This window comes from Chaetodon trifascialis, chromosome 2, assembly GCF_039877785.1.
Source record: "Chaetodon trifascialis isolate fChaTrf1 chromosome 2, fChaTrf1.hap1, whole genome shotgun sequence".
Lineage (NCBI taxonomy): Eukaryota > Metazoa > Chordata > Actinopteri > Chaetodontiformes > Chaetodontidae > Chaetodon > Chaetodon trifascialis.
The window spans coordinates 23,766,871-23,792,263 of NC_092057.1; the positions used below are offsets into that span (position 1 = coordinate 23,766,871).

General features: G+C 44.9%; 2 protein-coding genes across 2 annotated transcripts; both read right to left on the reverse strand.

Moving 5' to 3' along the window:
- Positions 1-809: 809 nt before the first annotated feature.
- cbx8b (chromobox homolog 8b) lies at positions 810-4,257 on the reverse strand. The gene is made up of 5 exons (XM_070990325.1): positions 4,084-4,257; positions 3,910-3,953; positions 3,624-3,689; positions 3,426-3,492; positions 810-2,452 (listed from the first exon to the last, which is right to left on the reverse strand). Exons 1-5 carry the CDS (start codon positions 4,150-4,152, stop codon positions 1,577-1,579), a joined length of 1,122 nt encoding a protein of 373 aa, XP_070846426.1. The 5' UTR covers positions 4,153-4,257; the 3' UTR covers positions 810-1,576.
- A 5,989-nt stretch (positions 4,258-10,246) lies between these two features.
- LOC139347921 (E3 SUMO-protein ligase CBX4-like) lies at positions 10,247-17,132 on the reverse strand. The gene is made up of 5 exons (XM_070987795.1): positions 16,803-17,132; positions 16,581-16,624; positions 15,964-16,029; positions 14,146-14,212; positions 10,247-12,957 (listed from the first exon to the last, which is right to left on the reverse strand). Exons 1-5 carry the CDS (start codon positions 16,869-16,871, stop codon positions 11,476-11,478), a joined length of 1,728 nt encoding a protein of 575 aa, XP_070843896.1. The 5' UTR covers positions 16,872-17,132; the 3' UTR covers positions 10,247-11,475.
- Positions 17,133-25,393: the final 8,261 nt, after the last annotated feature.

The window sequence follows — 25,393 nt, forward strand, 5'->3', positions numbered from 1 at the left end:
AGCAGGCTATTTCAACGTACTGAAAAATGTTTAAAAGCCCATCCAGCCCATCCACAAACCAGCTTAGGCTATAAATGCTGTGGCATGTGGCACTGGTCCAACCTTTATGCTGTCCATTTAGAAATAAACAGTAAATAAATACATACGATTGCCGCCCATTCTGATATGATAGAAACTAAATTTAAAAAAAATGATTCATGTGGTATAAAACATTTGGGGCCAGTGAGAGGATGGATATCTGCATTGTTTTGTTGTTGTTTTGTAATTTATTCAAAGGACTGTGAATTGAAAGTGGTGGATTAAAAGCAGATTTGAGCTGCAGGACGCATCGGCCTCTGCTAACATGAAATATTGCAGAGAGTGTGTGAGCTAACGGACTGCTGTGTGGACAAAGAGGAGCCCAAAACCCAAACCCAGATTTTTACTAAGATAACTGAGCAGAAATGAATGAGGCCTGCGACGCACAGCTTCTATCGACTAAATTAGGTTTTTCTGTCGAGCCTGAGGCCTTTACCTCCTCCTGTAATCACAGCACCGGTCACCCTTTATTTGTAGGAATTTCACACAAAGCATTTGAATATATGTATATTTCCTTATGATCTCTAACAGTCATTGAAGTCATTAAAATCTATTTAAGAAGCGAGAAAATAAGCCTAACGGTGTGATGATACGTCGGCGGCTGAAAGCGTAACAGGTTTGGATCAAATGGGTGATTTTATGGCTTTATGTGTCTCCTTCAGAGACTGAAAACGGATAAAGGCCGACGGCTCTGTGCTGAACATTGCCAACAAAACACGACAGGAACGAAATGAGAAAATTCAAAGGATTTATTGAAAAGCGTCTAAAAAGCAATTTGACACCAACTCTGTAATTATCTTATTACATTAAAGCTTCATGAAGGTTTTCTATGAAAATGCAAAATATACGATGTTAATGGAAAAATGTAGTTATATGCACAAAGAGTGTGTCCGTGTTGAATTTATTAATTTAGCTTTCACATAGAAATGTTAGACATTAAAAACTCCGAGACGGACTCGGTCTTTGAACACAACACGAACGGATTATTTCATAATACTTTTGAATTCAAAGTGCTTCAGTAAAATTTTCAAATATTAACCCTATTACAAGCTACATTCAGTCTAATTAACTCAAATTATAGAGAAATATTCAAACCACAGACTGAATTTAGTATTCGCGCCCCGCCTCACTTTTAAGTTTTCTGGCATGAGCAGAGATATGAGAGTGAAAAAATACATTTTAGTTAGTTACAGTTGCAAAATAGAAAAAAATTCACAAGCTCTGTACAGAAAGTTGCCAGCTGCTGCAAAGGAAACATGCAACTCTTTCATGTTTAACCAATGCAAGTTGTGAAATGGACTTCATTGATTTGGTCAATACATTAAACAGATGTTCGACTTAATAATATATACACATATGCACATTATGTAATTTGCCTTTATACAGTACATACAAAAACTGCTTTGCCAAATAATCACACTATGTCCTATAAACTTCAGAATGATCCTGATGCAAGTGAGAGAAAGCAAGTCATGGCCTGAAGAAATCAGTGAAGCAATCATCTTTTGTCTTTGAAGAAGCCTTTAGAAGTGCTGCTCTCCTTGATGGTGACGGTCAGGAAGTTGGTGGTCACGTCTGTCACAAGGACTTTCTCCACATTGCCCAGAGAGGGCCTCCATGTCACTTCATCCAAGTCGACGTCGAGCCTGGTCGGGGACGGCCTGTCCAAGAAGTAAGGCTTTTCCATCTGTGGAAGCTCGGCGGGGCGACTCGGGCTCTGGCTCATTTTGGACTGGTGCTTGAAGTGTGGAGGTGCCAGGTAGCTGGAGCTCTCCTTAGTCCTTTGCGTGTCAGTGTCTGTTCTGTGTGGATGCAGGCTGCGGTCTGAGTACACCTGCTTGTAGGCGCCTCCACCGGCGAGTCCCCGGTTGTGTGTGTGGTGATGATGATGGTGGTGGTGATGGTGATGGTGGTGTTTATGACTGTAAGCGTGGTTTTCTGGATGTCTGTGGGACACTTTGACCAGCCTCATGTCCTCACCCCCCTGGAGCTTACCCAGTTTGTGAGGGATGTGGCTCACCTGCTCCTCGGCTCTCCTTTTGTGGGGCTCAGAGACGGCAGGGCTGCAGCTGCTGTCCTTGAAGCGAGGCTTCGGCTTCGGGCCTCTTTTTTTGGGTATGTGGATGAGTCCGTCTGGACCGGTTTGCTGGAGGGAAGGCTGCTGGTGCTCACGTGTGCACAAATCTGACGGTCGGACACGTACGCTTTCTCCACGGTTGACAGTGCTGGGTGGGAAGATAGTGGGAACAACAGCTCTCAGGCCCTCTCTGGCCCTGGGGGTGATCACCGGCTCCGGGGTCGGGTAGGTGATGTGCATCCCTCGGACTGCCTCACTCCTGAACTCATACGACTTAGCTTTCACTTTAGCCTGAGCCTATTAAAGTGAGAAAAGGAGAGAGAAATTATTACTCAGAATTTTACAAAAAAAGATGCTATTCCATTCAATTGTTTTTCAAAGTCAGTAAAAAGCCTTTTCACAGCAGGTATTTTGACTTGTCACAGAGAGGCAGCATGCGCAATACAAGAACCCTGAAACTGAAGCAGCTACATGCATTTTGGCTGTCATTAACTTTGTTATTCACACCACTGTGACATGTCCAAATGACTTCTCTGACAGCAGAGAAATGCCTGCCGATGTCTGACACAATTACACTCCATGTGTGTAACATGTTAAAATGTGAAAAATGAGCGCGAGGAGATGGAATCATGCTCACAGGCTACAGCACTGACAACTGCAACAGCAAGCGATTCCTGTCAGGCCGCCGTATTTATTTGTGAAATTCCATTACCCCATTTTTAACAACAGCCCTGTGGAGGGAGATTCTGGTATTTAGTTTAGGATAAACTGTCGGTCATTAAGCAATTTTCACGGTTCGTTGTACTGAACAGCTCAAACCTCTCGCTGACTCCATCAGGCTTTCATGCTTTACTCAATCGATTTCATTCACGTAGGACAGACACATTTTCGCATCTGAATTTACAGACGGACAAAGCAACAAAAAGGGATTTTACTAAAAGATTCATGACTTGAAGCGAATCGCGTGTGTTCCAAAGCACCTTTGCCACGCCAACATGAGCTAATACACACGCTGAATACACACGCTGAATACACACCCATTCATCAATGCGCTGTTTTGAATATGCATAATTAGCATCATTAAGGATTTAGGTTAATCACGACAAGGCCGAAATAAATTGCGAAACGCTCTAAGCAAACAAAAAAGGAACAGGAACACACCTCGTCTGTATAATGCTGTTTATATGACAAACTGTCTGAGCATTTGTCGCGTTATTAGCGGTGATAATGCGATTCATTAAAAAAGAGCGAACAAGGCTGCTGCGTTTACCTTGAGCAGGAACGTCTTGGGCTTCGGTCCCCTCTTTTTGGGCCCATACAGCTCCCTTTCACGCTCCCTGTGAGGAATACAGTGACAGACACCCATTTTGAGTGTCACGGGAGCAAAGTGCACCGAGGACACCGTATATTTATTGGTCATGTTAACATCCACTGGCTGTGCCCGTGAAGGCCAGCCCAGACATCTTACCTCTGCTCAAAAGCGGCAAACAGGCGCGAGTCCAGAATATTCTCCTCCGGCTCCCAAGTGCTGTATCTGTGAAATAAAACATTAAGTTAGGCTGAGGAGGCGAACGCTGGCTGTGGATGGCCATATGCGTTAGCCTGCGAGCTAAAATCCCCATCGTGCTATACACCTCAGTTTTAATCCGGCTGTCTCGCTAGCTTTGGCGAGCTAACGACAGCCACAGCCGAGACAGTAGACACCACAGCCGCGGGTGGAAAACATACAAGAGACACAATGTAGCAGGACTTACTTGGGAGACCAGCCCTTCCATTTCACAAGGTATTCAATCCGACCCTGCATGCCATCAGAAACAAACAGAAATTACTTCATTAGCTTGTAGGGCAACAGTAGTATTAGAGTATGGTGTTGGTTCGTTTTATCCAACGCTCTGGGAGAAACGGGGCGCGTTCCATCTCATGCCTACCTTCCTTATCCTCCGTTTGATGATAGACTCGGCAGCGAACACCCTCTCCCCGACGGCAGACAGCTCCATGTTTACTCCAGTGCTACCTACCGTTAGCTTGGTGGACGCTAACGTTAGCAGGGCAGATATTTTTCTCCAGTCCCAGCCACTCTGAATTCCCGACAGACCATAATACTCCCGAACAGAATGGACGTCAGCGCAATTTTTTACAGCGTTGCTAAGGAACCGCAGTCGGTGGAACCTCGAGAAGAACGCCAATTGGTCCACCCGTTGCTACGTGCTCGGGTTGCTAAGTGAAGGGGAGGAGCGTGCGCCTGTGTGAATTCTTTCGGGGGGGAAATGGTGGGTTTTTCTCCGCGCGGCGGGTGAATCATTTCGCGCAAGTTATATGAGATAGTCAAAAATGCACGTGGTGTCCTAAATAGTGCAGTTATATGCACGCGATAGTGTCGTATGGCCAATAAAGAAACCAGGAAATAACAATGGTGTCGGATCTATGGCACAACGCGAGAAAGCGGAGTGAAACACCCCTCATTTTCGTTTAGTCTATCCAGCAATATATCTATCAGCTAATGCTGTAAACTGGCTTGGCAGAGATTATTACAGGCCTGCTCGTCAGGAGGCAAAACTGTGGTTGTTTGTCTGAAGTCGTGTCGCTTGCCCGCATTAATTCGTTTCGTTAACTCGTTTTTGTCATGTCTCAGGCCAATCACAAGCTGTCTAGCAAAACTACACGTTCCTTTATTCAAGTAATTTCTTCTAAACGCCCGGTAGACTTGGAGTTTGAGGGTAAAGTTTGAAGATGTAGGCTTACTGCCTCTATATTTATGGAGCTTTGTAGGTTCAAATAGCTCGGCATTGGGGCACACATTTTACCAAAGAGCTGTCATCCGGGTGAAACAGAGATGTGGATTCCCGGATCGGTCGATTTAAAACAATGGAGTGAAATGACAGTCTGTGGGATCTCTACGGCGGATCATTGTGTAAAACGTGTCGTGACTTTGATTTATGCAATGTTGAGAAAACGAAGCTTTTGGCAGAAAAGATGAGGTGGTGCGCGCGGACAGCTGGCAGCGCTCAGGGAAGCGTCTTAATCATCTGCATGAAAGCAAAGTTACCTGTCGCCTCCCTCCTGTCTCTGTGCGGCTGATCCGTTCATAAAACACATGAAGACAGTTTGCTGTGAGTTTTCTAAAGCGTTCACATCTTTTTTTCCGGTGTGTCATTTTCTTTAAATAAGAGTATTTGACCAAAGTGATCCGCAAATGTGAAGAAAATAATAAACTCCCATTAGACCCGTTGTTTTTAACGTGAACAGCGGAGAAAAGAAAATACTATTTCAGTTTTTAAACTCTAAAACTTTGATTCAACAAAATAAAATAAAATCCCATATCCTAATGCTGACTTTAAAAAAAAAAAAAAAAAAAAAAAAAAAGAAGAAGAAGAAGAAGAAGAAGAAGAAGAAGAGTGTGTGATGGCTCAGATCACTGTTTGGCTCAGTCTACCACCCACAGGCCGACAGGTAGGCTCCATTTTTATGCAAAGAAATAAAGACAAAAAAAACCAAAACCAAAAACAAAAAAAACTGAAAATGAAGTCGAAGGTTTATGTACACAATAGGCGGCCATTTTTAATAAATGAAATTGTAATTAATAAGAAATTTTGCCCAATGACAAGCGAATATAATAATAACAGTAGCAATAATAATAATTATAATAATAATTATTATTATTTAAATATGTAGTTTGATGACCGGAAAGATATTCCTTCATAAGGTATTTATCAAACAATCAGGCTTTAAAATAAGAAAATTATTCACAATGTCAGATATTAATGTCATTCCCTCAGGTAAAAAACAAAAAATAGATACCTCTGTTAAACCTTCAGATTAGGCTGTTCATTATTCCGTTATTTATTCACTTTTATTCAAATAATTGGAAAAACTACCGAGGGCGAAAATGAATGAAAAAATGAATCGGATCTTCATCCTGGAGAGAGACCTGATTTATGGACATGGAGTTGTTCTTAAATTGCATTCAGACTTTCTCCAGCCTCATTTCTCGCGGGGACTAAGAACCAACAATCAGACTATTATATTTACGATGACTACTGCTGTAATGAAGCGAGGCTCCACTGCCGTTATTTAATGAAGCCAGAGCTGCACAAAGGCAACATTTCTTCTAACGACAGTCAGATGAGCTTTAAAACAGGCCTCGTTTCTATCCATGCGCCATGTCCACTGACGGACTATGGGAGTGCAGGCTATATAGAGACTATCACGACGCCTAATCGGTGTATCAGTGATTTCAACAAATTCATTAAAATTGAATAAATCCAATATAAGAAACGCGTCTATTTAAACAGCATTTATTTCCCCTTCCTCTCTCGGGTGACTTTCTGAATTAAGACGCTCCAACATCACTGGAGACAATCAGACGCTTCCACTGCAAAGCTTTCAAACAGCCTCATAATTTTAATTAGGCCGTCAAGATGATTAATTTTGATAACGTGCTTTTCAAGAGAACCAATGCAATGTGTCCTTTCAGTGAACGAGAGCCTTCAGCGGGATGAAACGTTCGTTTACGGCTTGGTTTGATCGGCTCCGGGGCCAGACTGCGCGCTCATCTGAGGCACAAATTCATTGACCTGAGCGCAGAGATGCGGCCAGAGCCTCCATTTACAGGCCGTGACAGCTCACATCGAGGGATAATTAGCTACGGCTCAGGGTTTATCACGCAGGCCGCTCACACCTTCTCATCTCATCAGAATATTTGTCGTTCAAAGTTCTTCAGGTGCAGATGATGAACGAATCGCTGCGTCTGCAAAATAAACAACGCCGCGCTGAATTGTGTTTTCTTGACATTTAGACGCGAATACACTGATGCAAAATTTAAAAAGCAATTGTTTTTTGCAGGTTTTCCAGCTTTTACAATTACTAATTTCTTTCACAATAATCGGGACTCTTATCCAAACAAACCAGACGATTTTTTTCAATCAGAGCTGAAGCCAGAAGACAGGTCATAAAGAAGAGAGTGAATCCACCTGAGCCATCAAACCGAACATGTGATTTAGGAAAGTCTCTGCCTTTCAGGAAGGTTTACAGTGAGGGTGTAACGCCGTGGAAAATGTCGGAATGTTTTGGGAAGCAGAGCATCCGCCAACGCTTCTGGACGCCTGCAGCATTCATTTCTCCGCGTTTGACTGACATGACAGCACTGCAGGACGCAGTCTGTAATTGCGCTCATTTTTGGTTATTTCTCGGTCGTCTCACTCGACGCAGACAGACAGGAAAGACGGGCGCACCTCGCGCTCTGGATGCGATTGGTCTCGGCGCGCCTGCAGTGCAGCAGAGCCGCCGCCGTTTAAACTCCATTGGTTGGCTTGTATCCGGGCAAGACGCGGGCTCCTGGTGAGCGCACGAACGGGAAAACCCTGCCACAGCACAGAGGCAGCGATGTGGAAAATGCAGTATTATGGAAAGAGAAGGAGTGGAGAGGGGAGAGCGTTCAGCCCCTTTGATCCGGTTTATGGTTGTGAGACAATGATAAAACTGTTAAGGCGGCCATTTCGATATGAATAATATCTTCTGATATGAAAGAGTGTTCATCTCTTTTTTCCTGTAGGCTCTGTCTCTTGCAACCATCCCCGCCGGACCCCACTGTAAGGCTTCATTTAATTCCACTTAGGCTTGAAGGTAATAAGCAACTAATGGAAAGGTGAGACAGGCTCCCGTGTCGCGCGCAAGTAACCATACAAGCTTTATATGGGATGTTTACAACTGGTTTTAAAACGAGTATTTCTTTCCCTGAACCCGCCATGACTGAGGGGAAAAAAGATTTAGACTAGAGTTCCTCAGCGTTAACCTGTGCCATAGCTCCACGCGCGGGCTTTATGGGGTACACAAACACTAACGAACACGTAATGAATACGAGCGCGCGGGCTCGAGGAGGCGCGCAGCTCCAGGCTCCGCGTGCCACACACTAATCTCCAATTATGTACACACGGGAAACACTGCAGGTGACTGATAGTGCTGAGCTGAAAGCCACGGGCCTGTGTCATACGTAACCCCACAACACACACACACACACACACACACACACACACACACACACACACACACACACACACACACACACACACACACACACACACACACACACTGAGGACAGCACTGATGCGCCAGTCTCTGCTGGATAATTTGGTGTTTCGTCACCTGTTTGGGCGCAGCTGGGCGTCGCCAGCGTTATAAATGATGCCTTCAGAGTGTGCCATCATGAGTGTTTGTGCGCTCAGGTTTCCTCCCCAGCACCTCGTTATTAACGAGTCATCCTGATTGTGGACCAATAGGAGGCTGGGCTTGTGACAGAGATTTTTCAAAAATGTAATTTATCCATTTTTTACAAAATGTATTAATTTTCCCCAAATCAAAGAGTTGCAGCTCACAATCAGCTGAATTTAACTTTTAAAAAAAAAAAAAAATATTATTGCACCTGTGGACAGTCACCCGTGGGCAGAAGTGGAGGCTGCTCCGTGTGCAGTTCCTGACAGTTTAACGACTAAAACACTCATGAAGGATATCTAACAGACCGTGCGTGTTGCAGATGTTGTAATTCAGGCTCTGTCTTTATTCGGCTGCTGTGACTTGATGTGGAAATCTGCGGTGCAGTCTGAAAACTGCGCATCTGGACGTGCAGGCCAGAGGACTCCGTGAAGACACGTTTATCTCACTGCTGTCCTAATGCTGCTGTCACAGGCACCAGACTCCCGTGGAAAGATTCCCTGAATATTTCGCTGATTTTGGAAATGATCAGCGCTCCACCTGAGAGTTCACCGTGTCTGTCTGAGACCATCTGCAGGCCGAACAAATCCAGAGCTGAGGGATGAGAGGAAGAGGAGGATGATCACCAAGAAAACCATTTATTAAACCATTTTATACACTTCTTCTTTCATTTATCGGAGTTTCGAGTCCGTTTGGACTTTTCCAGTTTTGAACCTACAAGCAAACAAGCCGCGTGAGATTTTACATGAAATAACATGTTCTTCGTTTTCCCGCCGGAGCTGAAACCTCTCGGCAGTTATTTGTCGGCTGTAGCAGCTGCGAGGCGTTTCACACAAACACGGAGGGAAGAAAGTGGATGGAGGAACGAGAGGACAGCCATTTTCTCTGTCGTTGCTCACATTAACGCGCACAGAAAGCAGTTTTATTGGCGGGCTGCAGCCGAGGAAATGGTCGAGAGCCGCCGTGTCTGTCGTATCGGTCGTCGAGCTGCACCGCAGCATGTGTTTGTGTTTGCAGCGTCGGGAAAGGAGGATATCAGTCAGCTGGATCCGGAACACACCGCTGAGGTGACGTCCGACTGAAATAGGAGCGAGCTTTAGGAGGTTTATGAGGGCGGAGCTCCTCTGCACATCTGTCATTTCAAGCGTCCTCCAGTTCCTCCGAGGAGCAGCATCTGTCTGCCTCAGTCCACGACCGGCTGGGAGACACAGGAAACCCCCGTCATGTTATTTAACATGAACCCGCAGGTCAAGCGGAGAAATCAGTGCCCCCCCGCCGACTCTCCCAGCATGACAGGAGGATTCCTCCAAGAAACATCTGACACGAACAGCTGCTCGGGTCAAAATGACGAGCTGTACGCGACGCGTGGAGGAGCCCAAACCATGAAGCAATGGCGCATCGATTTTTGGCAGTTAACGCTTAGATTTAACATAACACCAACCTGGAGTGGTGATCAGCTGCTCACCAAGGTCAGAGTTAAGCGGCCAACAGCTTTTTCACTCGCCTATTTCATTCGTTGTGAATGTTTTAAATGAATGAAGCCATGCCTGACCTGACGCCACAGTGTGCACACAAACTTCCAGGCCCGCAGTCTACACACACACACACACACACACACACATACAGTGAGAGAGAGAGAGAGAGAGAGAGAGAGAGAGAGAGAGAGAGAGAGAGAGCCACCAATACAGGCATGGACGCATTTGGAAACCTCTGAGGTAAGGGTAGTCATTTCCGGGCCTGATAGCTGCCGCCCCTCTCTCCTAAAATCTGTTATTCTGTGCAAAGCCAAGGTCACATGTCATGTCAGCCAGCAGCTGCTTTGCTGCAGACTCATGTAAGTATAGACAGAAACACATTAGAAACACACTGCACACAAGTCCAAGTCTCATTTGCAAACATTTTTATTATTGCAAAAGGTGCCATTGAAAGCCTTCACCCTTTTTTTGTGTTTTTTTTAGTCTGCACACAAAACATCAAAAGTGCATCTGATCAATGTTCTCACAGAGCAGTTCAATGCACCTCAGATCACAAAGTGCTGGATTTCTAAACAAAGGACAGGGGGCATGTATGACACGAGGGGACAGATCTGATTGTGATGAGAATGTGTGCTTTTACGTACTTTCAATTACTGCTTTGTTGCAAAAGTTGCTCAAAATGTGACACCAAGACAAGCCCATTCAATCCCACACACACCGGCGGACATGTCAGAGTGCCAGACAACAATAACATAAAAAACTGATTCACGGAGCACCCAGCTGGAGCTACTAATCTGTAGGATTACACAGCTCAACTGGCAGTGTTAACACAGATTCGTGACTGATATAATTCAAATGAATAGAGACACTTTTAGCCACCACACTGCTGCACAACAGAAAACAAACAGTCTCAGGGTTGAATATCGACCGTCTTATTGGATATGGCTTGTGCTCAGTATCAGATCTCGAGACGCATGCCGCAGCAGACACTACCTTTGAACAGTGATCAAATAAAAGGAGCATATATCAAACATTAACCACTGAAAATCTTTCATTTCAAAAACATCCTGCTTTCCCTTTCAACAATGCAAATCGCACTTATTGACAGGGAGGCGCTTCATTTTTCTTTATCTGCTTGTTTAAGCATGCCTAATGGCATAATCTGTCCAAGCAGCATGCACTCTTAAATCTGTCCATCTGTTTACACACACGCATGCGCACACACACACACACATACAGACACAGTGTAATTTACCATGTTTCAATATAATTTTTCTTTGTTACAAAATCCTCCATGTAGCCAATTCGCTGATCATTATCTGAGATGCAGACAGCTGTCTAGAAAAGTGAAGAGTATTTACAAGAGTTAAGGGCATCTTTAATTAAAGTTCCGACATTTATTTAACTCAGTTTGAAATAGCTGAAATAAGATACTGCATGTCATAAAATCTCCAGAAATAACAACAGGTAGAGCTTATAAGAAGAAATATGCAAATTACGCAATAAAGGATCTTTTTTTTTCTTTTAAACTGAACTATACAAAATGAAAAGAACACCAAGGATCATACATTCAAGCATCTGAAAATACAAATATATCTAATATACATATATACAGTTGCACAGTTGGTACCAGTTCAGTTACGCTGTTATGTATTCCTTAAACGTGACCGTGAGGCAGTTCGTCGTAATGTCTGTGATCACGATATTCCCCAGGAAAGGCTGGAAGGAGGGAAATGTCTCTTCTTTTCTCTTTTCCTGCTTAGAAACAGACAAAGAATCCCCTCTCTCCTCCTCTGTGGTGTCTTGTGTTTCAGTCTGACTGTCTGTCTGCGTGTCCGTTTGTGTTTCAGCCTGTGTGTCTGTTTCATCCTGTGGCTGTGTCTCAGCTGGTGTTACAGTTTCAGCTTTTCTGTGGCTTTCAGCCTGGGTAGCTTTAGGCCTGGACTTGACAATGCTCAAGTCAATGGGTTCCTCTTGGTCTGCATAGCCACAGTCCTGCAGTGCAGTGTGACTCTGGTGTCCGTTTTGGTGGGCGCTGGTGCTTTGGGTGGGTGACGATAACGTGTTGGGAGCGCTGATACTCCTGGAGGTAAAAAACCTCTTACTGCTCCCGTGGTCCTCACTGTCTGTGTCAGAGAGGTGTCGCTTTAGTCCTTGAAATCCACCTTGGCTTCCTCTTTTGTCCAGTGACGAGGGAACTCCCCTATCCAAAGGCAGGGAGAGCAGATTAGGCTTGGTTGTCAATTGTAAAGGCTGATCCACTGGAAGCTGCCCCTGACCCCTGACCTCGACATGTTTATCCTGTTCCGTCACAGTGGGCTCCGTTTTGGGGGACTGTTCCTTTTCTTTGGGGCAATCTCTGTTAAATCCACAACTGGGAACAGTTGGTTTGTCTTTGGGGTTTTTTGCAAATCCATTCATGAGGCCCAGCTTCTTGACGAGTCTCATCTTCTCAAGGTGGTTCTCCGTGCTGTGATCAGGTCCTTGCTGAGATTTTTCCGCAGTTTCACAATTTCCATTTTTAATCTTAGCCGCCTGCATTCCGTTTTCCATGTACTTGCTCATGACAATAACAATCCGCCCGTTCTTGTTTTTGTTCTTCACGATCTTCAGCTTGCTGTTGCTGACACCATTAGACTGTGGTAGAGCATCCTCTTTAGGTTTGACCTTCTCTGGCTCTTTGTGGCCATTGAGGTCTGCCGGAAGCTTCTTCAGCTCCATGGTGATGTCCTTGACTTTGGTCAGGCAGCCTGAGTCCTTGTCCCGCACCCACTTTTGCTGCAGCACTGGGGGAAGGTTGTACCCCTTGTTCGCCAGCTCTGGAGCATTTACCTCCCGGGGTTTAGCAAATATGGGCTCGTGCACCTTGAAGTCTGGCTGGTAGTGGTGGTGCTTCTTGCTGTTGAGCTGATAGTAGAACTTCTTGCCGTTGGCCTGCTGCTCGGTCTCCCGCTCTCTGCACAGCGGCTGGTACTGGTGGTGCTTCTTGCTGTTCAGCTGGTACTGTTGGCTCTGGGGACGGAGCATCTGGATGGGGCTGGTCTTCTGACAGCTGTCCTCGTCCAGGGACGCCTCATGAAGGTCGGCCAGAATGCTGGATCTCCGGGCGAAAGACGGAACCTGAGAGACCAGAGAGTAACCTATGTTACTAAAAAGCATAATATATGCAACTCCATCGATATTACACAAAGAACAGGGGACTTTCTGGTGTTTTTACACCAGTATTTAAAGTAAGGGGCATCCCTCTCCATGGGGCATTTGATTCATGCTGAAACTGTCTACAGCTTCTATACATGTGTCTGCGCCATGGCTACAACAAAAAGCCATGGTTCACTGGGGCCCATGAGTTGGACCGAAGAAACTGTGCTTGGAATGTGTGAAGGGGCTCTTCGGAGGCCCCGACACATTATTTGAGGGGCCTTCGTCCATGTTCACACAGCCCTCCTACAGTTCCTGTGCAGCTCTTTCAGCCACCGGCCTGGCCATCAGAGTGACATTTCAGAGTGTCTCCTGTGGCTGTGACCTCACCTCGGAGGAATGTCACTGGCTGCTTTGTGTCCCGTCATTGACTTTATCCCATGTGTTACCACCAACACCCTCCTGAGAGGAACAAAAAACACTCCTCTGAGGGGTTCCCCTGGCCTTTTGGACCAGTGATTGATGCACTAAATGTAGGATTCACAGTCATTTAGCTACAACTGTTAGGTCAGGGAACCGGTCTCTATTAAAACTGAATGGAGATAATACCTCCACCCATATTTATTATGTATAATAAATCTTAAATTTTCAACAACTCTTAAGCTAAAGGGATCACTTCACCAGTTTTACACATAAAATTCAGTTATCCCACCAAGGATGGCATGAATGAGAACAGTTTGAAAATGTCTTCTGTGGCTCTGGAGACTTCCTTAAAGAAGAAAAAATAGTATTTCAGCTCTGACTTGAAAGTTAGAGATTTATAGCAAAAAAAAGTCTGCAGTCATGCAGAAGTGTCTACCAAATGCATTGTTTGAGTTGCATTGTGGGAAATGCAGGATGCATCATTTTCAGCGATTGGCCCAGTCTCAGGAATTAATTTTGACCTTTTTTTTTTTTTTTAAATTGTCTCATATGAGTCTCCCACCTGTATGGAGGTTCAATATCAAATGCGCCCCTTCAAATCTGCCTTATATCATATTATATACTTTTTTTTCTGCATTGCCTCCTGGGGTATGAGGGAGAAATACACATGAAAGTGAAGCACAGCTGAAATGAAACGTTTACATTATTGATACTCGAGAGAAGCATTAAGTATTATTTTCTCCTCACTTGAACCAGAAGGTGCTTAGGCTTGGGTCCTCTCTTGCGATATCCCATCAGCTGCTCTTGACGTTCCCTGTGGGTGAGGAAAACAACAGCCAATCAGGGAAAGCATCTCACAGTGATGAGTTGCCGTTGCATGGCAACACAGCGTCACAGAAGCCCATGTTACAGGTTGGAGTTACACTTCCAGATGCAAAGTGAAATCCATTCAACGTGGAGTGTATATTTCTATTTTATGATCATGTATGTCATGTTATGTTATCTTTTTCACTGTATCCTTGCCTGAATTAATGTTTACTACCTTTTTACTCGTGTCCCCAACTGCTAGAAAAAGCCAAACAGTGTTTTTAAATGAGGCTTCTTCCACCCAAAATAACAGTCAATATTCCACGTCACGTCTGTATCCACAGCAGACGATAAAGCCCAGCCCCTCTCTGACTTTCCTTAGCTTTCTTCAGTATCCATGCAAGTCTCTCCACGGCAGTAACTCAATACTGCAGACAGGAGTGATGTCAGTCCCCTCCCCCACCCTCCTCCCTCACATCTAATTACAATGACGACTCAGTGTATTTTCATAGCCTGGCATTCAGACGATTTGGCTCCCCAGAGAGACACGCAATTAGTTTCAATAAAATCTCTCCTCTTTAGAGAGAGAGAGGTAATTGCAAAAACAGACGCAGAGTGATGTCGATGCTTGGCTTTAACGTGTGACCCACACCTGAAAGGTTGCTGTAAGCAAAAGCTGAGGGAGGCTAAGAGAAAAGCCAGTGACAGTTTAACATGCCATGCATTCAAGAAATTCAATTACGCGCCTTCATGGGGAGCTGTCTGGTCAGTCACTCGTCAGGCTATTTAGCAATTAGCCAAGCAGCTAATTTCACCATGGTGGCCAACTCTGAAAACCACAGATGCAGGGTCCTTTACTAATAGAGAACTTGAGGTTAGGAAGTGACTCTGGTTCAGTTTTGAGACGTACAAGCACCACAGATTTAGAACAATTAGTAAGCCACTATTTAGTTCCCTGCTCACTTTAATCTTCATGTGCCCTTAACTTTCCACTACATCATGACCCAGTCTAGAAAAGATGTGCACCATAATTTAAAGTCACCCTCCACTCAAAAATACATTTTACTTATTGTTAATTCACTTGGACGCTTCGCTGTGCAGAATCTGATACTTGAAGGCTGTTCTCACATTCATCTGCTGGAGGGGGAAAGTTTCCCTGAGCTCACCTTAAATCTGAATCCAAGTCGTGATGTATAAGTTTGAATCAACTTAGATAACAGTGCACGTGAGGAGAGTCAGGGAAGAAAAAAAATGGTTGACCAAATTAGCAATTAGCCAACAGAACTTTTGCGTTGGTAAGTTTAAGATTTTATATAATCAATAATAATGGGTCTATTTATCATGTGGAAGATGACACAGGTGTATCTGGTGACTGGGTGGTGGGACAGCAGGTAGCCCTTTAGCACGATAACCTGATGCTGAAGCTCAAATAACTCTCAGGTGACAAAAAGTAGAAGCAGCAAAGTGTCACAATTTGCTCTGGTAGCTCTGACCTGAGTTTAACCCTAACCTCACCCTCTGATGACACCACGGCTAATCCTAATCCTGCTAAACCCAGGGTCTCGATTTCTGCACGGTTACATGATATTTTATGCACATAATTTATTATCAACATGAGATAGTCCAGGTAGAGGGACAAGGCAGCACAGAGTTCCTACTTTATACGTGGACGAGTGAGAGACACTCCATGCATCATGTGGAGAACTGAAAATATAAGACAGTGCATTCAAACATGTTTGTGTGATTTACCAAACTTACCGGTCTTGGAAAGCATCAAGCAGCCTCGGGTCCAGGATGTTCTCCTCTGGTTCCCACGTGTTGTATCTGTTCAGAGAGGAGACAGTGAGCAGTGAGGACAGGCTGGCCTGTCAAACAGTAGGACACCTTAACATAAACATTAACTGGCCTCAACTGGCCATCGCCCAATCCTTCACTTATAAATCCTCCCTTATCTTCCTTGTTGGCATGTGTAAACAACACGCTGAGACACTTTCATTCCTTGTGGATGCACGTGTAATAAATCATGAGTAACTTTTACACACTGATGTGTGTGTGAGGGCGCGCGCGCGTGTGAGCGTGTGGAGAGAGGGGGGTACAATGGCCCAGCCTCCACTCAACTGTAGATATGTGGGCATTTCTTAAACACAGGGTTCAATTATAGACACGTCTTCCTTTAATTGGCACACTGGGGATTGCATCTATTGTAAAACCACATCCATCATCGAGGCCAACGCGTCGAGCGCCCAAAGCAAGAACGCGCAACCGCCCATTTGCGCGCCCACGCTCGCACGGATGAACACATTCACACACATGCACACGGACTTGTGTTCAGGCTCATTATGAGTATTAATGTTGGGTTTTGAAAGAGGACTTACTTTGGAGACCATCCTCGCCACTTGACCAGATACTCAACCCTGCCCTGTGAATGGACAGAAACGTTACTCTGCATTGCACCGTCATCTTAGAAATGATTTGATGGGGGTGGAAAAATAACACTAAACATTTAGTCCGTAAGAAGCTGAAGGAGAAGCAAAGAGGATTTATGCTCCTCTCCGCATGTGTGCATAAAAATGTCCTTTTGCTCTCTTGTGACAAACCTTTCTGCTGCGCTTCTTCTCGATGCTCTCCACCGCAAAGACGTGCTCTCCCGCGGCGGGTAGCTCCATTTTCCGATACAAGAGAAGCGGCTGTTCTGTGTGTGTGTGTGTTTTTTTTCCTCTGCTTTAGGTATCCGACACCTTATCCTCGTTTTCGGGCCGTTTTTTCCTGCTGCTCCTCTGATGTGAAACACAAGAGCCCCCCTCCTCTTCGTATTTTCACTGCGTTTCTTCCCTCGCTTTCCCCCTCGGAGAGACTCGTTCTGCAGGAGACTTGAAGCCGCAGCTAGAAAACACTTCATGCAAATAGCCGTTGGCGTGACGTCAGACGAGGGGGAGGTGATAGGGGCGGGGGTTGTTCCTGTGCTGCTTTCATGTGCTGTCGGAACAAGTGGTATCACGACTCCGGTGGCGTATGGACACTGTGTAACAAAGCGGTAAATAATTATGCTGCAAGAAAAGTTAGGTTTTTCTAAGAAAACTGTTGCGGCATTTGGTAAGGGGTATGGAAACAGTGGCAAGTTCCAGCTCCAGCTCCAGCTCTGTTTTTTTAATGTGTATTAAGTAATTTAATCATAAGTCAGTATCTGAATAAATAAGACATTTATGTTGATATGAAGCTTATTAAGGCATCAGTTAACACACAATTTGGACACTTGTCAGCTTTGCACAAAATCATAGGAAAGCACAATTGTTACAGGCTATAGTTCCTCTAATACAGGGACTTGTACCACGGAAGAAAGCGTTTGTTTTGCGTTCCAGTTGATTTCACTTCATCTCTCTGGCTGAGAAGCTGTGCCAATGTGCGAAGTCAGCTGCTGTTGTGCTTTTGAAACAAATCTACACATACACTAATGGCACAGGAATCCGCACATATATAATAGGCTTAATCACATATAATATTCTTTCTAATGTCCAACCAAAAGAAACTTGATTTGCAACTACTCTAAAGTACGAGCTGAAACGAGACCCTGAACGCAACATGTTCCCCTCCAGTGTCGCTGCGTGTGAAGCGAAGTCTAACTGCAAGAGGGTGCTATGAAAGACGAGAGTTTCTCATTTGAACCACGGTGGCCTGAATGTGCCGCTCACCAAGATTCAATGTTGCCAGTTAGGCCTTTTGATTAGTTTTCTGATTTCAGTCACAAATCATCGCTACATTGAGTTCGTTTGGGATATTATGATGTCCGTGCGCGCCATGAATGCCACCTACATAGCTGTTCGAATTAGTATTTAGGAGATGAGATGGGGCACATGATACAGCGGGGTTTAATTGAAATTATATGTCAACCAATCGCACAAAACGAATTCTTCCACCTAGAAACTCACAATAGGCCCAAACAACGTCAAGGCCAGTGCCTGTTCCATATAAATTTATCACCGCCACCCTTTCAAGGCCTCGTGTAGCGCGGGGAATCCTGGTGAAACAGAAACAAATCCCCACATGCTCCTTTCGTCTCGGACAGAGCCGCCTGTGTGGGTTGATAATAGGGCATGAATCATTGCCTGTGTAAAGTTATATTACGGTCAGAGCTCGGCTGCCGTTATGCGCATTACAATGAGATTTCCATATCCTCTGTGAGTCAAGGTCACACAAAGAGATGACATTTCAGATGGCACCGTGTCGCAGGGATTTTCTGCTGGATTTTCGCGGTGTTAATAGCCCCTGGTTGTGTGGCAGCCGATGTAGGTCAGCATCCTCTAACCCCGCCGGCTTTAGCTCCAGCGGGGTTATTTCTGACTGCGAAGCCCCGACAGGACAGGCACCAGCCGGTTCCGTTATCACTTGGCACGAGCAGCGTGCAGACATGACTCACGGTATGAACCGGCTTAGGCCTGACACACACCAAACACACCAAACCTCGGGTTTCGTCTTGAAACGGCAGTGCACAAGGTTGCGCTCAGGTTATGATTATTCAAAAATAGTGAAGGACAAAGAGAGGGTTACAAGTCACAGCCCAGTGCAGCTGTTAACAGCCATTAGCTCATATATCCAGATGTTAATTGTCATTCAAAAGGTGCATATCTACAACACGGACACATTTTCGATGTGTTGCTTTGAAAATAATTGTCTATATAGCCCTCATTTCATTGTTTCATACGCTCGGGCCAAATAAAATTCAGCAGTGAAAGGGTTAAAGTGCAGGGTTCCCGCAGGCTGCAGCGCTCGGCCTATTGCAGAAAGGCACGACTGTCTTTCCTTATAAGGCAATGAGTGCAAAACGGCGCTGAAACATCGCATGAAGTAAACCACCATAGCACATGCACACTTTTCTATTTGCTTCAAGTGCCGATTCATAGACACGCCGACTGTCCAAACATCCATTATTCTTCACTGGCTCGCTCTCTGCAGCGCGGCGGGGCTCGCGCTCAGCAGCTTCGGCGCGCGAGCACAAGGGCGCAGCGCCATGCATAAGAGTCTGCTAATTCAGCTGCGTCATTCCAAAATTAACGACAAGAGAAAGAAACACGGGCGTCAATTAGAAGCTAGTAGTGATGATGAAAGGTGTTACTCTGAAGAAACACTGGCCGGGAAGCTTTTATCAGGCATCCAAATGTCACCTGTCTGCTCCTCAGCCCGCCAAACGACAGCGTGGCTCCACACACAGATAACACTGATCACACATGGTATTTAGGCTGATCATTTTTATCTAACAGCGCTCAATGATGTCAAAGGTCGATGCATATACACAGCGTTCACGCGACAGTTTTGTTGAAATGTGCGAGCTTTGGAACGTGGCACGTGCTCCAGGGGCGGAAGGAATGTGATGCAGGACGCGCGTGTTATTAATGGTGCACGGTGAAACTTCACCTGAGCAGCATCACGTTGAATCCCGCTCCCAGTCCACGGTGCGGTCTGCGTTACAAGAACAACAAACCCCACAGCAGCAGAGCAGCCGGGGCTCCTGCAGCCGCTCAAAGCGCCATTCGTTTAATGATAATTCGATGTCAAAGGAGGAACACTGTGTGGGGAAATTATTTTAAAAAACAAACACTAAACAAACACGTGACGCACAGACGCGAACAAGCAGGTCTGGTGTCTCGTGAGTATGCTGGTAAACAATTCCGATGTAAAACCGCATTTATCTACATCTGATCTCAGGTCGTTCAGTAAGTGCGGCTCGATTGATCCTAAAAAATATGAAAACTCCTTTCTGACTTCACTGTCTTCAGTCTTTAATTCGTGGACATTAAATAGTCTTTTCCACGGTGTGCAGGTGCACGCGACCACACCGGCCACACTGCCTGAATTAGTGCACATGAGGAGACGTGCAGAAGATGATCACTGTCCTTCAGTAAAAGCTGCACGAGGAATCAGAGAAAGCAGCTTATCTGAAAGATTATTTTGAATGGATGAAATTCAACTGGAGCCCCGTTTACATTAGATCTATGCTTTCACGAACACTAAAATCATTAAGGTAAAGGAGTTCTAATTTTTAAAATACATCATGATATCATTCATCATTTAACATATTACCATCTCACATGTAGCTCTTAGGTAATTATCTTTGTTCAGTCATTTGTTCACTCTTACATTCGTAAACTTTACTCTGCACCTTTTACAAGTTAGATAAGAAGATAACATACAGCACTGACTGACTCATCTAAAGCACATGCTTGTTCTGCCGGTGTTTGTGTCATTAAGGGAGAAGTGCAAAGGGAAACAGTGACTGTTTTCAGCGGTGACAGTGAACGGAGGAAAGAAGTTAATGGCGACACTGCTGTAAGGAGGGAAGCACAAAGCAAAATGAGGATGTTTCTCTTAAAAATGTTCTAAGTATTTGAGACAAATGACAGTTTGATGCAGAGCATAATTTACAGCAAATTTGCAGGAAACACAAAAATACCTCAGTCAGACATGACACAAAGAGGAAGTGGAAATCCTCAAGAGAAGGGCTATTAAAGGAGTTTTGTTCTCAGCACACACAGGGACGAGCAGCAGGTGAACATGAGAGCCGATGGACAAAAACACTTGGATCCATGGATCCAGTGATGCCACGGCTCTCCCTGCAAGTGAGAACATCTGATTAAGATGACATTTCCACGTAGGAAGAAATGACGCTCTGTCTGCGTCACAGCGCCAGAGTACAGATCAAATGACAGCAGAGGGAAAAACAGGAGGACGGAGGGGAGACGAGGCGTCATGAAACAAAGGCCAGTGGAAAGGATGTGCTTAATAACTGAGCATAATTGTTCAAAGGAAAGCAGGAATATAGATGCCTGATCCCAAATCAGCACAGAACTAAAGAGTTTCTATAAAGTCTTCTGATCACTGTGATTCATTAAGAACTGAATTTACTGAAGTGGGATTTAATCATCTAAAATGAAAATGATTTCCTGTTGTAAGATCAATCATAATCCCACAAAGGACATTTTTACAGCAAACAACCAGCTGATGTCTTGAAGCATTGGTAAAGAACAAACGTTTTCTTGCTACTAAAAGCTTTCATGTCATTTAATTAACAGAAATATTTCCTGAAAGCATCCACAACATGACGGGGAAGCAGCTGACCACAGACAAACCTGACTGCGTAACAGCTGCGAAAGAAAGGAAAACAGACTTTGAAATTTTCCCAATTGTCATATTTTAACATCAGCGGAGAGAACACACACTCCTCTACAGCTCTGCAAAACCTGTTGCTTAAACTCGTAATGCCTGATCTGGGGCCTCACCTGGGAACGAGCCTGCTTCTCGAACAGCCCCTGAAAGCTTTACAGTTTAGCTGATGTTCCATTGAGTGCAGGGGGGGCAGTGCTATTTTCAGTGTTAGAGCAGAGCAGAGGTTACAGTTGTGGTTTGTCGACTGTCACAGATGAACTGTCGTCACTCCGTTTCACTGCTCTTTTAATTTTCAGCTGGGACTCATGCAACTGCTTTGGCTTTTTTTTTTTTTTATAAAGATCAGACTGCTGAGTCACAGCTGCACCACGGGCAGGTTTTAATGCACCTTTAACAATGGCTCAGCCTGTGCTCGTGACGTCTTTTACTGCTTTTGGTTGCAGCAACAGGCTGACAGAGAGAAAAGGAGAACTGGATTAATAATATTTGTAAACTGATGCTCCAAATTGTTCTGGCACGACACGCATACGTGTTAATTTTTTTAACACAGCACCTGTCGGAGATTGATCATTTGATTTGACAGCTTATTTTGTAAAATGATTGAAATGTAATCATGTGGCTTTTTAAATAAAACATGAAATGCCTGACAATGAGGATTTTGATCTGTTGTCAGTATTCTATATTTATCGCCTGCCTCATGGGTTAGATCTTTATATGTGATGTTAGCGCACACAGTCATGTGGTGTGCCAAGCTTGACACACAAAGGTGTGTTGAAAATGACGTATTTCAGACTGGTTATAAGCTGCACACCTCTTTCGTCTCACTTCTTCAGAGATTCGTCTTTGTAGCTGCCACAAAAGGCAACTGTAATCTCCAGAGCTGCCTCTAAAGATTTCCCACCGCATGCTGGTGACAAATGTTTTAACCTGCCGTGGTGACAGAGTCAATTCTTCAGGATTCATGAAGTCACACTCATTATCTCCTCCTTGGAGTTGCACAAAGCAAGACCTGAACATAAATCAGCGGCATGAAATTAACAGATTCAAGGCACAATCCTGATACAGGAGTTATTTTTATCTGGAGTGAAATGACGTAGAAGTTAATAGGTGCACATGACTCATAGGTGAAGCGAGTCTCATGGGAGGTTTTTGCTCGAGCTCGCTACAGAGTGAGTCCTCGTACCTGCGTCAACAGCGCTCGAGTTCGCCACACAAGCGTCTCCTGTGCATTTAGAGTGAGTCAGACTGCTATCTGGATAAACTGATGAGGATGTGTGTGCGCGCATGTGTGTGTGTGCGAACGTCAGAGGCAGGTAGCAGTCATGACTGTCTGAGCAGTGACCGCTGTGCTCGGTGACTCACAGCAGAAAAGTCTACATAATGGATCTTACGTTGATAGTGACGTGTGTTAAGCCTCCCTAACACACACACACACACGCACACAAACTGAAACTATTTATCATGTCCATGAATTTTCCACCGATCTGCAGCCCATCAGCTGTCAACAGCGCCTCTCTTCCTGCCTGACTCACTCACAATCAGCTGTGCAGGATAATGTGAGTTCATGAATGTGAATCCTGACTTCAGCGTTTGGTTTATGAAACCAATCAGCTGCAGTTTCCATTACCAGCTCAATTCCTGGCACAGCAAATGAAAACAAGAAGCCAAGTGGACAACAACAGGTTGAACCACAAGCTGACGCTCACTGGCCTGTTGTTACTCCACCAAATGACTCCTGCAGAGATGCAGTTCAGTGCATCAGCACAGCGGAGCTTTGGAGTGGACCCATGGTTTCATTAGAATCCCAGGTCGACTGGTCAAGAGGGGAGCAGACATGTAGTGCATGTCCCATTCAGACAGAGAGACAGACAGAGAGACAGACGTGTGCAGGTAGAACAGGCAGAGAATTCATTTGACTGGCAGAAATCCTGGGAAAATAAGGGCATGTGAGGAAGTCTCTCGGAGGAGTGCCAAGCAAAACTGAGCTGTAACATGTCATAACCAGACGGCCAAATGATTTAACGCCGAGCAGCCTCAAAATAGTCTCTTATACTGACACGTAATTTCCCACAAGTCCTGGTCGCCTTTTTGCATTGTAGCCTTCTCCAATCATCGTGAAAACACAGCGCCATAAAATGGCCTTTACAGCTGCTTTAAAATCAGCATTCAAATCCATACGTGCTTTAAATTTCAGTTCACGTTCGTCACGGAAACGGACAATGGGACGATTTGATTGGGGGGGTCAGGCAGTCTAAATGGTTTGGGGAAGTTTTGGAAAGGGGAGGGTTCCTTGACTGTCTCTCATTGTAGATGATGAAACTGACAGTGATATTTTTAAATGGACAAGTTTGTACCAAGTAAAACAAGAACTAAGCAAATGTTACAATTATATTCAACCAGATACCTTGAAACACATGTTTATACACACAAACTGGAATTGAAGTTTGGAGAGACAAACACTTCTTGCCTGATATGCTTTCATTATCCATGATATGAATTCTTAATTATTTTAACAGACATTGAAGACGTGACCATCAAAAAAGAGACGCTCTACAGGGGGGTAACAGAGAAGGACCAACAGTCCACCCTTCAGCTAAGTCTTAACTCTCAGGAGGACCAGGCTGTTTGGACTGAAGAATGTGAGACACTACATCAGGTTGAATTCCATGATAGGAAAGATTGGAGAGAGGTGACAAAGCAGCAGCAAAAGGAGGACAGGCTGCAGAATAAGCTGAGTCACCCTGAGGTGCAGCTGAAAGAAGAAGTGAAGGATCTCAAGAGGGTGGACAACCTGCTCGAAGCCCACACATCAGGAGAGAGACAGAGACAGAGAGGGAGACAGGGGAGAGCCAGAAGACGGAAGCTCTGATGCGTGGAAAAGTGAACGTGACACTCTGGAGAGGAGCTTAGAGAGAGCTGTCTGCAGAGAAGAGGTGCGAGGCGCTTTACAGAGCAGCTGGCCGGCACAGAGGAGGCCTTCGAAAAGGAGCCCTCCTTCAAAAGAGGAGAGAAGCTCTGAAAACAGGTTCACTTAAAAACAGGAGGACTATAAAAAGAGGCAGCCGGGAAGAACTTCAGAGAGGGCTGGACTGGCCAAGATCACAGCAAATGGAGCAGAAGAAGATGAGATTCAGGTATCGTGAGGTCAAGAATAACCACCGCGGCTCTGTTTTCCCTGACGTCACACTCCATCAACCCATCCTACCCCATCATACTCCCATCCCCTCTCCGCCCACCATCACCCCTCCTTGTCTTATAATTACTGTAAATAGTTCATTGAAATAAATGAGAAACATGTACGTGCCTGCAGCCTTTCCGCCTGGACCCAACAGCTGCTGAGTATTGTTAAAATAAGACTTGTGTTGTGCATCTGAAGGTTTGCCCACAGGCCATACAGCCAGCCTCTGCTGTTAGAGGACGGCCTATAGGAATAGCTCCAGACAGAGGTACTGCCCTTCACATCTGCAGACCTAAAGAAATGTCCCGCGTGAGCCCAAATGTTTTCAGTGGAAGCTCAGAGCAACAATTTCTTCTTCTGGAAAAACATTTTAAATAGGAAATGTGAATTTGGGAATGTGTTGTCGAGCAGCATTGTTTTTTTGCCTTCAACCAGAAGTGCCGAATGAGTTCGATGTGACGGTTAAAGGTGGGTTGAATGAGAGACAGTCGGCCCTGTCGTACTCATCACCTAAACCACTGTCAGGGTTATAATGTGCCGTAGATGGAGGATGACTTATTAACGGGCTGCTGCGCTGATGTAAAGCTGTGTGGCTCAAAGGCACAGTAAGCCAAGACATCCTCACGTTAAGCCCCTAGTTTGTGTCACGCTCTCAAAATGAAGGATCCTACACTTCCCACAATGCAACTTGACAGCATCTTTCCTTCCACCTCCCCTCTCAGGTGAATGCCCTTGTCTTTGAAACTCCACACCTCCACTTTGCAAGACAGGTCAAATATTTAGCATCTCTACACCCAAACCTCCCAAACCTCCCTCCCTCTGTGCAACATGTACTCTGTTGTCTCCAAGTTC